Consider the following 14,112-nt stretch of genomic DNA (forward strand, 5'->3'; position numbering starts at 1 on the left):
TCTTTCAGTTTAGAATTTACTCAGTGGTTGACTGGTGATGCCTTCTAATAAAATAATGTAAGTTCCTCAAAAATCTAAACATGTTTTAGTTTCAGCAATACAGAAGACACATAAAACCTGCTAGTTTCAGGAAGAGATAGTCATTAATCAAGAATATTTTTGACATTTGAAATTCAAAACCTGCATTAAATAAAATAGTCAAGTTAGATTAAAAAATAATCTTTAGGTTACATAGTAAATGGTATATATTTTCTATTTTATTTCATTTCAATCTTAATTAGAAAGACCTTTTTAAAATAGTATATTATTATGCAAATTTCAAATGTTATGTTCTAGAAAATTGTACAGAAGCATTACCCGTGGCATTCTAACAAACCTTCATACAGGTTTTATTCTCATATACAGAACATTTATGAGTAACTGTGAGAAATAAAGTAATTTATTACTTAATTGTAGATTAGATTTTATTTTGTTTAACATGAACAGAATAAAAACACTACTTTAAAAATTGTATAACAGGTGCTGAAAAAAATTCACAGTGGTGATGGTTAGCACACATTTGAAAATACACTAAAAACCACTGCACTGTACATTTCAAAGGGACCAATTATGAGGTATGTGAATTATATCTCAATAAAGCTGTTTTCAAAAAAGGTGGATTTGAATCTGCAGAATGTGGAAATCTACAGTTTCACAATATCAAAGAAAGTGTTCCTCATTCTCTGAGTCTTCTTTTTAGTGTGAAGGCAATAAAACCAATCAAGAAATAAATTTTTGAGGCCCATTCTTCTAAGAATAGCAGAATATGGCTTCTCTTCCCAGGTAGTCCATTAACATTTCTCAATCCTTTCTTCCTTTCTCTTGTCCCTCCTACTTATTAGTTTATAACCTCTTCTAGAGTCACACAAAATGTTACCAGAAAGAAAACAAACGGTAAGGTTTCCCAGGCTTTGCAGTTTTCTACCAAGTATAATTTAACCCATTCTCTGGTTTCAATCCCCAGAGTAAGGTCAATCACAGAGAAGCCAATAACAACTCCAATAACAGATCAGTAACACTACAGACATGCCTCTCAGAGAAAGCAGGTTGTAGAAAAATGCTTTTCACATGTGACACACTGATATGATATAACCATAATATTGAGGTATAACAAAGTTAGATATGAAAGTTATTTTAGACAAGTGACTATATTATCACCTTTTATGTAATTTTTATTTCTTATAAAATAAAATATTATTTCAGTTTTCTGATCAAGTCAGGAGCCAACTACTTTCACTTTGTGATACACTTTCCCATACTAACCTGCATGCTTTCAGAACTTCTGTGGAATTTGAGTATATGGACACAGACATTGATGGTATGATGTGATGATCAGTTTTTTGGCTAATTGTAGGCAGGTCTCTTTTATTAGAGCTCTGTGAGTTCTCTAGCCCCTCTCCATTAATTGTTTGTAACCTAATGTGAGCACTGTTAAGGCTGGTAATACCATGTGTGGTTGTCTGCTCAGTGGATTTTGGAGAAGGTGTTGTGGTTGATATGACTGAAGAGGGTGAAGAGGCAACAGAAGTATTAGTCTTTGCATGACTTTCTGGATGAATATTATTGACTTTGTCACAAGCTCCAGTCACCATACTGTCACTGCCTTTTCCAACCAACAAGGTAGAGATCTGAGGATTGTACGAAATTAAATTTGGTGATGTAGAATCTCCATGGTTTGGATTGCAAACAGGTTCTGCCATCAGCTGCTGAACATGATTAGAAAGTCCCTTGCCATGAGCACAACCATTAAGTGTTTCTCCAGTGTGCCTGCTTATTTCAGGCACTGAAGATCTACTTCCTGAAGATGTGCTCTCTTTGGTAAAGGTAATGCCTCGTTGTCCACCTGAGGTAGCAATATGAGAGGAGAGGTGATTGAAAGCAGTTCCCTGTGTTGAACTGCTAGGCAGCATTCTATGTCCAGTCTGTTTCTGAATACTAGTGCTAGCCGCCTGGAGATACTGGGCAGGACCAGTGGAAAGTGAAGGTTGTTCATCATTAGATCCTGCTAAATGTGAACTCTGACCTTTGTGAAGCCCCTAAAAAAAAGGAAATAAGACTTTAAAAACCCAATGTTGTGGGTTTCAACTGAATATTATGCAAACTCCCAATGCATACAAAGAACAATAAGGAGGGTTAAAATTTTTAAATAAAAGGAAAGCAAACAAACTAAACAACTAAATTGTGAAACATAATATAACCAAAATCCTAACAATTATTTTTAAAAGTTTCCACAATCTGCTGATTGAAGTGGTTAGTAATCTTTAGGTAAAATTATATAACTGGGCTGCTTAACTGATTTCATTTATTAGTGTGGCAATATGTTTCTTCACATAACGCTTTGAGAATTTTTATTATTCAATTCAGATTCTTACATTTTCATCTTAAGAGAAATTTATCAGTAAATTTAGATATGGAAAACCATGCATATGGTCATTACCAATTAAAGCCATGAACACAAACTAAATAAACCAATATACAATGCATTATGTTAAACATAGAAAGTATATTTATTAATCCTTTAAAATTACCACTGAACCCATAATGTAGATCTAGGAGATATCCTCAAAGAAGCAAAACTATAAAATTTATGAATTTTTTCCAAGGAATAACTTATACAGATTTCCATCCTCATTCTCTGACACCCCACAATCCTAAAAGACATTCTAAGTGCAGTGTCCCCACCGCACTTGACTGGAGGATAGTACTTTTCCTGAAATTCACATAATTAGGAGAATATATTGATCCTATTAAAACATTGTGATGAGGCAGATTTTCAAAATTAGTAAAAGTTTGAAACCAGAGAAAAGATATTTCACAGAACAAAAATCATGCTATTTTTACCTGAAATTTGTCCTTGATGGCATAAACTGCCCTAAGAAGATACTCATTATATTTTATTGACAAAGTAACTAAAAAAATAATTACCAGCAACACTAATTAAAGTCATGGGAACAGTAAAAGAATAATTTAATAGTTTCCAAACAAACAACAGACATGAAAACTAGTAACTTCTCTGAAGTTAGAAATATTATAATACATTAATGTATTTCTTACTGAAAACTCCATATTAAGTGGTACCTCAGAGCCCTAGAGAAAATTTTAGAATTGCTACTTCCTGAAATAGTAATTAGTTCCATAACAAGGCTAAAAGCCTTTTTCTTCATTGTGAAATGAAATGTGTCAGTAATAACCTGCATATTAATAAAAAATGAACTCACAAGTTATAAATACACAAACGTCACTTTCAGTCATCTACTTAAAATTTGAGATCAGGCCAAGTTTGAAAATCCAGTATCTAGTTGTACCATTTAAAACACCTTGAACATTTTTTTTTTTTTTTTTTTTTTGCGGTACGCGGGCCTCTCACTCTTGCGGCCTCTCCCGTTGCAGAGCACACGCTCCAGACGCACAGGCTCAGCAGGCATAGCTCACGGGCCCAGCCGCTCAGCGGCATGTGGGATCCTCTTGGACTGGGGCCGAACCCGTGTCCCCTGCATCGGCAAGAGGACTCTCAACCACTGCACCCCCAGGGAAGCCCTGAAGTAATTTTTAATCAGAAATATTATCTATACACTAACCATTTTCACGCTGGATACATTAAAAACGGATGTGGGTAGGGAAATCAAAAGTTCATTCATGATCATCAAAACTGACTGACAAATGAAATAATTAGAAAATAAGCAGCCAGGTTAAAAAGTAACAATATTATTACTCCTCTACCTATAAATCAAAGTGTTTTAAGCTGATAAATTCTTTTACAGGGAATCCATGGTACAGTAAAGCAAAGGGAAAACCTGAGAACTAACTGCAACTTTCAATGTATTCCTGAACTGACGGTCAATATTCAACTGAAGGACTGTAAACACAACACAGGCCCTAATAATTAGCAGACCACTAATCTATTATGTACAAAGGGGAAAATCATTAATATTTAAAAGTAAAAACAAAACATAATGGCTACAAATTTCAGGGGACAGCCCTCAACAAGCAAATTACTAAGATGGAGTTTTTAAAAGGTCAGAAAGAGAAAACAGAAAGCCTACTGATTAAAAATGACCAGTTATCAAATAAAACATGGCTAAGTATAAAGGAACAGACTCCAAACACAATATATGAAGAACCGAAAGCAGAACACTTCTCATACTGATGAAAAACACTGTTACAAAAAGTTCAGAAAAATGCTAAATACCGTAAACACAATAACTGCACCTAAAACATCATAATAAAACTGCTAAAAGCTACAAAGAGAAAATCCAGAGGCAGCAAAGAAAATGACATCGTATTAAAAGGTAAAATGATATCATAAACAAGACTCTCATAAAACATGAAACCTAGTAATCAGTGGAATAACATGTTCAAAATACTCGTAAGAAAATGAACGCTAAGTGAGAACTCTATGTAAAGTGACAGTATACTTCAAAGATAATGGTGAAAGAAAGACACTTCTTTAAAAAAGGCACCAGCAAGCACAGAGTAAAAGGAACATCAAAAAAATACTAACAGAAATAATTCAGCTGAAAGCAAATGACATTACATAATACCTCAGGAGCACAAAGAAAGAACAGCAGTAGAAATTTTTAAATGTTGATAGGTGTAAAAGACTGTGTGTGTGTGTATTTTTTTTAATTTCTTTTCTTGTAAACATACAAATGTTAAAGCAATTAAAACACTGCATTATTAGGTTTATACACATATTTATTAATACACATGGCAATAAAATCACAAAGAAGGCAGAGAAAATGAAAGCTGCTATTCTACATTTAAATAATTCAAAGATATACCAACAAATATTTGCTAAATACAAAAAAGGCAGTAAGTATGGAAGAGAAGATCAGAAAACAGATGGGACATAGCTAGAAAACAAAGAACAAAGGAGGAAGTAGAAATTAAGACAATGTTAACAACAACATTCAACACAAATAGACTGAACATTCTCCCCGCCAATGAGCAAAGACTGTCAGACTGGTTAAAAACATCAATATCCCACTATATGTAGTATGCAAGAGACATTTAACTTCAAAGATATAAAAATGCTGAAAGTAAAGGAATGACAAATGATATTCAGTGCAAACAGTAGCCAATGCAAGTTGGTGTTAATAATACCAAAGAACACATTACTTTTCAAGTTCACATGACAATCTAGAAGAAAATACAACTCTTACTAAAATTATAAGAATTAAAATCAAACAAAATACATTCCCTGAACAAAATGGAATTATACCAGTGTCAAAAATAATAAAATCTCAGAGATACTGAAATTCTGAAAAATAAACAGAATTCTAAACACCCCAAATTAGGAAATTACAACAGTAATTACAAAATACCTTAAGGAAATGATTTGAACATAAATCAAGAATATAACTGTATTCATAATCACATAAAAACATGGTTGAGAAATTAAAAGAGAACTAAGTAAATGGAAAGCTACTATGTTGCTGGCTCAGAAAAATTAATAATTTGACTTATATATACAACACAATCCCTACTAAATGCCAGTAGGCACTTTTGGTACAAACCGACATGCTGAGCCAAAAAATTATATGAAGGTACAAAAAAGACAGCAAAATCAAATCAACTTTTAAAATAACTAAAATGTTAGAGCTATATCATCTAAATTCCAAAACATAAAGTTACAGGGATAAAGACAATATAGGATTATTAAGAAAAAAAATATTGATTAGCAGAACAAAACAGAGTTGAAAAAAACATTTGCAAACTGGGTAAGTTAGTTTCTGACTATGTTGGCAAGGTGGAAAGAATAAAAGTTTTTCATAAATTATGCTAAAATAACTGGATATTCAGACAAAATATACAAATATTAACAAAAAAACGAAGTGTGAAATAGAACTGTAAATATTCTATAAGAGGATACAGCAGAAAATTTTTCAAACCTTGGTTTTGGCAAAGATTTCTTATATGTAATAACAAAAACATTAAATTTAAAAACCTTTGAAAAAAGATCTTCAGCAAAATTAAATTTTTTCCATTTTAAAAGACATTACTAACAAAGTGAAAATACAACTTAAACACTAGAAAGATATATTTGCAAAACCTATGTCTCAAACAGAAATTGCACTCAAAACATAATGAAATTTACATCATCATCATTAAAAAAGAAGGCCTAAATATCAAAATTGCAAATAAGCACATGGAAATATTAGTTACTAGAAATATATAAATTAAAGCTTATCATGAACCATTATACAGCTAGAATAAAAAACTATCAATATCAGGTGTAGAAAAGTACATGGAATAAGTGTGGCCTCATACATTGCTATTAGGAATGAAAATGGTTCAGTCACTTGGATACGAGTTCAGAAAATCCTTAAACAGTTTAAACATTTTATCGTATAACTCAGGGACTCCAGTCATACAGACTCCAAGTAAAGAAATGAAAACATATCCACAGACAGACTTTTATACAAATGTTCATATCAGCACTGCTGATAATTTTTATGACTGAAACCAGAAAAGACAAATACTCTTAAGTTAATAAATAGATTAAAAAATAAAATATATTCATGCAATGCAATAATAAAGCACCACATACACGAAAAGGTAGGATTCTGTTCATTTTGATCCCCATAAAAGTAAATGTTAAAGACATAAAGCAAATTTTTGGTTCCCAAGGACAGGGACTGAAGAGGGAATGGATTGCAACTTATGAAGAAACTTTTTTCAACAGCATTATAGCAACAGACATACAACCAAAACATTTACAAAATATATTTTGTTGTGTGTCTGTTATTTGAATAGGTTTATTAAAGTGTACATAAACTGTACCTCAACATACTATTAGAGAAAAATAAACACATGTCATTCATCCATTCAAAACTCTCATACATTTTTCCCCCCTCACAAAACTGAAACTCAGTATCTTTATAAACATGGATATAACTAAAAAAGGTCTACCTAACCGTTCTTACTCAAAACTCATAAAGCTATCTATCTATCCCTAGGTCACAATACTCAGCCATACTGGCCATCTTGAAAATGAAAACACAAAAAACTCATAAAATTTGTGAGATGCACTCAAACCAGTTGCTGGCGGGAAATTTACAGCAATCAATACATATGACAGAAAAAGAAAAGAATCATCTAAGTTTCCACTATAAAACAAAATTAAATCCCAAAGAGCAGCAAATTAAATCCATTGTAAGAGCATAAGAAGTATTAAGAATAAAAAATAAAGTCAATAAAAATGAAAATAGAAGAGGGCAAACGGCAGAAGCAAGAATAACTACAATCCTGCAGCTTGTGCAACAAAAACCACATTCACAGAAAGATAGACAAGATGAAAAGGCAGAAAACTATGCACCATATGAAGGAACAAGATAAAACCCCAGAAAAACAACTACATGAAGTGGAGATAGGCAACCTTACAGAAAAAGAATTCAGAATAATGATAGCGAAGATGATCCAGGACCTCGGGAAAAGAATGGAAGCAAAGATTGAGAACATGCAAGTAATGTTTAACAAAGACCCAGAAGAGTTAAAGAACTAACAAACAGAGATGAACAATAGAGTAACTGCAATGAAAACTACACTAGAAGGAATCAACAGCAGAATGACTGAGGCAGAAGAACGGATAAGTGACCTGGAAGACAGAATGGTGAAAAGCTCACTGCCTCCGAACAGAATAAAGAAAAAAAAGAAATGAAGACAGCCTAAGAGACCTCTGGGACATTAAACGCACCAACATTCGCATTATAGGGGTCCCAAGGCAGAAGAGAGACAGAAAGGGCTGAGAAAATATTTGAAGAGATTATAGACGAAAACTTCCCTAACATGGGAAAGGAAATGCCCACCCAAGTCCAGGAAGTGCACAGAGTCCCAGGCAGGATAAACCTAAAGAGAAACATGCCAACACACACAGTAATCAAACTGACAAAAATTAAAGACAAAATTATTAAAAGCAACAAGACAAAACTGACAAATAACATACAAGGGAACTCTCATAGGTTAACAGCTGATTTCTCAGCAAAAACTCTACAAGCTGGAAGAGAGTGGCACAATATATTTAAAGTGATGAAAGGAAAGGACCTACAACAAAGATCACTCTACCCAGCAAGGATCTCTTTCAGATTTGATGGAGAAATCAAATGCTTTACAGACAAGCAAAGGCTAAGAGAATTCAGCACCCCCAAAGAGCTCTACCACAAATGCTAAAGGAACTTCTCTAAGTGGGAAACACAAGAAGAAAAGGACCTACAAAAACAAATGCAAAACAATTAAGAAAATGATAATAGGAACATACATATTGATAGCTACTTTATATGTGAGTGGTTTAAATGGCCCAACGAAAAGACACAGGCTCGCTGAATGGATACAAAAACAAGACACATTTATATGCTATCTTCAAGAGATCCACTTCAGTCCTAGGTACACATACAGACTGAAAGTGAGGGGACGGAAAAAGATATTCCATGCAAATGAAAATCAAAAGAAAGCTGGAGTAGCAATACTCACATCAGATAAAATAAATTTTAAAATAAAGAATGTTACAAGAGACAAGAAAGGATACTACATAATGATCCAGGGATCAATTCAAGAAGAAGATATAACAATTATAAATATATATGCACCCAACATAGCAGTACCTCCATACATAAGGCAAATGCTAACAGCTATAAAAGAGGAAACTGGGCTTCCCTGGTGGGGCAATGGTTGAGAGTCCGCCTGCCGATGCAGGGGACACGGGTTCACGCCCCGGTCCGGAAGGATCCCACAGGCCATGCAGCACCTAGGCCCGTGAGCCATGGCTGCTTAGCCTGTGCGTCCGGAGCCTGTGCTCCACACGGGAGAGGCCACAGCAGTGAGAGGCCCACGTACCTCAAAAAAAAAGAGGAAACTGACAGTAACACAATAATAGTGGGGGACTTTAACACCTCACTTGTTAAATGGACAGATTATCCAGAATGAAAATAAATAAGGAAACAGAAGCTTTAAATGACACAATAGGTCAGATAGATTTAATTGATATTTATAGGACATTCCCTCCAAAAACATCAGATTACACTTTCTTCTCAAGTGCACATGGAACATTCTCCAGGATAGATCACATCTTGGGTCACAAATCAAGCCTTGGTAAATTTTAAAAAACTGAAATCTCATCAGACATCTTGTCTGACCACAATGCTATGAGATTAGAAATAAATTACAGGGAAAAACATAAAAAACACAAACACATGGAGGCTAAACAATATGTTACTAAATAACCAAGAGATCGCTGAAGAAGTCAAAGAGGAAATCAAAAATTACCTAGAGGGCTTCCCTGGTGGTACAGTAGTTGAGAATCCACCTGCCAATGCAGGGGACACAGGTTCAAGCCTTGGTCCAGGAAGATTCCACATGCCGCGGAGCACCTAAGCCTGTGACCCACAACTATTGAGCCTGTGCTCTAGAGCCTGTGAGCCACAACTACTGAGCCCACATGCTGCAACTACTGAAGCCCGTGAGCCTAGAGCCCATGCTTTGCAGCAAGAGAAGCCACCGTAATGAGAAGCCCACGCACCGCCAAAAAGAGTAACTCCCTCTCTCCACAACAGAGAATAGCCACACACAGGAACAAAGACAAAACACAGCCAAAAATGAATAAAGTAAATAAATTTTTAAAAAAACAACAACCTAGAGAGACAAATGACAACAAAGACATGACCATCCAAAATGTATGGAATGCAGCAAATGCAGTTCTAAGAGGCAATTTTATAGCAATATAATACTACCTCAAGAAACTAAAAGAATCTCAAATAAACAATCTAACCTTAAACCTAAAGGAACTAGAGAAAGAAGAACGAACAAAACCCAAAGTTTGTAAAAGTAAAGAAATCCTAAAGATCACAGCAGAAATAAATGAAATAGAGACAAAACAATAGCAGAGAAAAGTAAAACTAAAAGCTGGTTCTTTGAGAAGATAAACAAAATTGATAATAAACCTTTACCCAGACTCATCAAGAAAAAGAGGGAGAGGACTCAAATCAATATAATTAGAAATGAAAAAGAAGTTACAACGGACACCACAGAAATACAAAGCATCAAAAGAGACTACTGTAAGCAACTCTATGCCAGTAAAATGGACAACCTGGAGAAATGCGCAAATTGTTAGAAAGGTATAACCTTCCAAGATAGAACCAGGAAAAAATAGAAAATATGAACACAAAAATCACAAGCAAAATGAAACTGAAACTGTGATTAAGTCTTCCAACAAACAAAAGTCCAGGACCAGATGGCTTCACACATGAATTTTATCCAACATTTAAAGAAGAGCTAACAACCCCAATCCTTCTCAAGCTCTTCCAAAAAACTGTAAAGGAAGGAACACTCCCAAACTCATTCTCCAAAGCCACCATCACCTTGACCAAAACCAGACAAACATACTACCAAAAAAAAAAAATTACAGACCAATATCACTGATGAATATAGATGCAAAAATCCTCAACAAAATACTAACACACTGAATCCAGCAACACATTAAAAGGATCATACACCATGATCAAGTGGGATATATCCCAGAGATGCAAGGATTCTTTAATATACGCAAATCAATCAAAGTGATACACCATATTAACAAATGGAAGAATAAAAACCACATGATCATCCCAATAGATGCAGAAAATGCTTTTGCCAAAATTCAATACCCGTTTCTGATAAAAACTCTCCAGAAAGTGGGCAGAGAGGGAACCTACCTCAACATAATAAAGTCCATTTAGGGCAAACCCACAGCAAACGTCATTCTCAATGCTGAAAAACTGAAAGCACTTCCTCTAAGATGAGGAACAAGATAAAGATGTCCACTCTCATCACTATTATTTAACATAGTTTTGGAAGTCCTATACACGACAGTCAGAGAAGAAATAAATAAATAAATAAAAGGAATACAAATTGGAAAAGAAGTAAAACTATTCCTCTTTGCAGATGACATTATACTATACATAGAGAATCCTAAAGATGCCAGCAGAAAACTAATAGAGTTAATCAATGAATTTGGTAAAGTTGCAGGATACAAAATTAATGCACAGAATTCTCTTGCATTCTTATACAGTAACAACGAAAGACCAGACCCAGAAATTAAGGAAACAATCCCATTCACCATTGCAACAAAAAGAATAAAATACCTGGGAATAAACCTACCTAAGGAGGCAAAAGATCTGTACTCAGAAAACTATAAGACACTGATGAAAGAAATCAATGACAGAAACAGATGGAGAGATATACCATGTTCTTGGATTGATTGAAGATTGATTGATTCTTGGAAGAATCAATATTGTGAAAATAACTATACCATCCAAAGCAATCTACAAATTCAATGCAATCCCTATAAAATTAACAATGGCAAATTTTTTTTTTGCGGTATGGGGGCCTCTCACTGTTGTGGCCTCTCCCATTGCGGACCACAGGTTCCAGACGCGCAGGCTCAGCGGCCATGGCTCACGGGCCTAGCTGCTCCGCAGCATGTGGGAAATTCCCAGACCGGGGCACGAACACGTGTCCCCTGCATTGCCAGGCGGACTCTCAACCACTGCACCACCAGGGAAGCCCAACACTGGCAATTTTTACAGAACTAGAACGAATCTTAAAATTTGTATGGAGACACAAAAGACCCATAATAGCCAAAAAATTTGGAGGGAGAAAAACGGAGCTGGAGGAATCAAACTCTCTGACTTCAGACTATACTACAAAGCTACAGTAATCAAGACAATATGGTACTGGCACAAAAACAGAAATATGTATCAATGGAACAGGATAGAGAGCCCAGAGATGCACCTACACACCTATGGTCAAGTAATCTATCACAAGGAAGGCAAGGATATACCATGGAGGAAAGACAGTCTCTTCAATAAGTGGTGCTGGGAAAACTGGACAGCTACATGTCAAAGAATGAAACATCATACACAGAAATAAACTCAAAATGGATTAAACACCTAAATGTAAGACCAGACACTATAAGACTCTTAGAGGAAAACATAGAAAGAACACTCTTTGACATAAATCACAGCAAGATCTTTTTTATCCACCAAATAGAGTAATGGAAATAAAAACAAAAATAAACAAATGGGATCTAATGAAATTTAAAAGTTTTGCACAGCAAAGGAAACTAAAAACAAGACAAAAAGACAACCTTCAGAACAGGAGAAAATATTTGCAAACAAATCAACGGACAAAGCATTCATCTCCAAAATATATAAACAGCTCATGCAGCTCAATATTAAAAAAAAACAAACAACCCAATCAAAAAATGGGCAGAAGTCCTAAACAGACATTTCTCCAAAGAAGACATACAGATGGCCAAGGGCACATGAAAAGGTGCTCAACATCATTAATTATTACAGAAATGCAAATCAAAACTACAATGAGATATCATCTCATGCCAGTTAGAGTGTGCATCATAAGAAAATCTACAAACAAATGTTGGAGAGCGTGGGGAGAAAAGGGAACCCTTTTGCACTGTTGGTGGGAATGTAATGGACAAGTCACTGTGGAAAACAGTAAGAAAGTTCCTTAAAAAACTAAAAATAGAATTACCATGTGACCCAGCAATCCCACTACTGGGCATATACCCAGAGAAAACCATAATTCAAAAAGATACATGCATCCCAATGTTCACTGCAGCACTGTTTACAATAGCCAGGTCATGGTCACAACCTAAATACCCATCGACAGGCAAATGGATAAAGAAGATGTGGTACATATATACAATGGAATATTGCCATAAAAAGGAACGAAATTGGGTCATTTGTAGAGACGTGGATGCATCTAGAGACTGTCATACAAAGTGAAGTAAGTAAGAAAGAGAAAAACAAATATCGTATATTAATGCATATATGTGGAACGTAGAAAAATGGTACAGGTGAACCGGTTTACAGGGCAGAAGTTGAGACACAGATGTAGGAAAAAAACGTATAGACACCAAGGGGGGAAAGCGGCGGGTGGTTGTGGTGGTGGGATGAATTGGGAGATTGAGATTGACATGTATACACTGATGTGTATAAAGTGGATGACTAATAAGAACCTGATGTATAAAAAATTAAATTAAATTAAATTTTTTTAAAAAGATGTGGCACATATATACAATGGAATGTTACTCAGTCATAAAAAGAAATGAAATTAAGTTATTTGTACTGAGGTGGATGAACCTTGAGTCTGTTATACAGAGTGAAGCAAATCAGAACGAGAAAAACAAATATAGTATATTAACGCATATATGTGGAACCTAGAAAAATGGTACAGATAAACTGGTTTGCAGGGCAGAAATAGAGACACACGTAGAGAACAAACATATAGACACCAAGGGGGGAAAGTGGCGGGGGGCTGGGGGCTAGTGGTGTGATAAATTGGAAGATTGGGACTGACATATACACAATAATATATATAAAATAGGTAACTAATAAGAACCTGCTGTATAAAAAAATGAAATTTAAAAAAATTGAAAATAGGAACTCAAAAGAGAAAAATCAATAAAACAAAATGTTGGCCCTTTGAAAAGATCAACAAATTGATAAAGGGGGGGAAAAGCAACCAACCCCAGCAGGACAAAAATTACTAATAACAGAAATAAAAGGCAGAACATCATTACAAACCCCATGGTCGCTAAAGGAAAATAAAGGAATACTAACTCTATACATACAGGTTTGATAACCTAGATGAAATGGACCAATTCCTTAAAAGACACAATCTACCACAAATAGCACTGGGAGAAAGGGAGAATCTGAGTAAACCTGTAACTATTTAAGCTGAATAACAATTAACATCTTTCCAGAACATAAAGCACAACCCTGCCCAGATGAGTTCACTGATGAGTTTCACCAAAACTCTAGGAAGAAATTATGCCAGTGCTCTACAATCTATTCCAGAAAATAGAAGCAGAGGCAGTATTTCAACTCTACTATGAGGTAAGGAAAATGATTACCCTAATAACAAAACATTATAAGACATTACCAAAAACATTACAAGAGAACTACAGACCAATATAACCTCAACAAAAATCCCCAGCAATGATCAGCAAATCATACCCAACTATGTAGAAAAAGATTTATACACGATGTCAAACTGGGATTTATCCACTGTATGCAAGGT

General features: G+C 34.9%; 1 protein-coding gene across 6 annotated transcripts in view; it reads right to left on the reverse strand.

Annotated features, from left to right (window-relative positions):
* LOC308609628 (lysine-specific demethylase 6A-like) overlaps window positions 1-14,112 on the reverse strand; it is a 185,527-nt gene that overhangs the window by 42,757 nt on the left and 128,658 nt on the right. For all 6 annotated transcript variants that reach the window (XM_081223361.1, XM_081223360.1, XM_081223362.1 and 3 more), the window contains one exon: window positions 1,303-2,075. In XM_081223361.1, the coding sequence (XP_081079487.1) occupies window positions 1,303-2,075 (773 nt within the window). The remainder of the gene's footprint in view (window positions 1-1,302; window positions 2,076-14,112) is intronic.

Source organism: Mesoplodon bidens (genome assembly GCF_964165515.1).
Source record: "Mesoplodon bidens genome assembly, chromosome: Y".
Taxonomy (NCBI): domain Eukaryota; kingdom Metazoa; phylum Chordata; class Mammalia; order Artiodactyla; family Ziphiidae; genus Mesoplodon; species Mesoplodon bidens.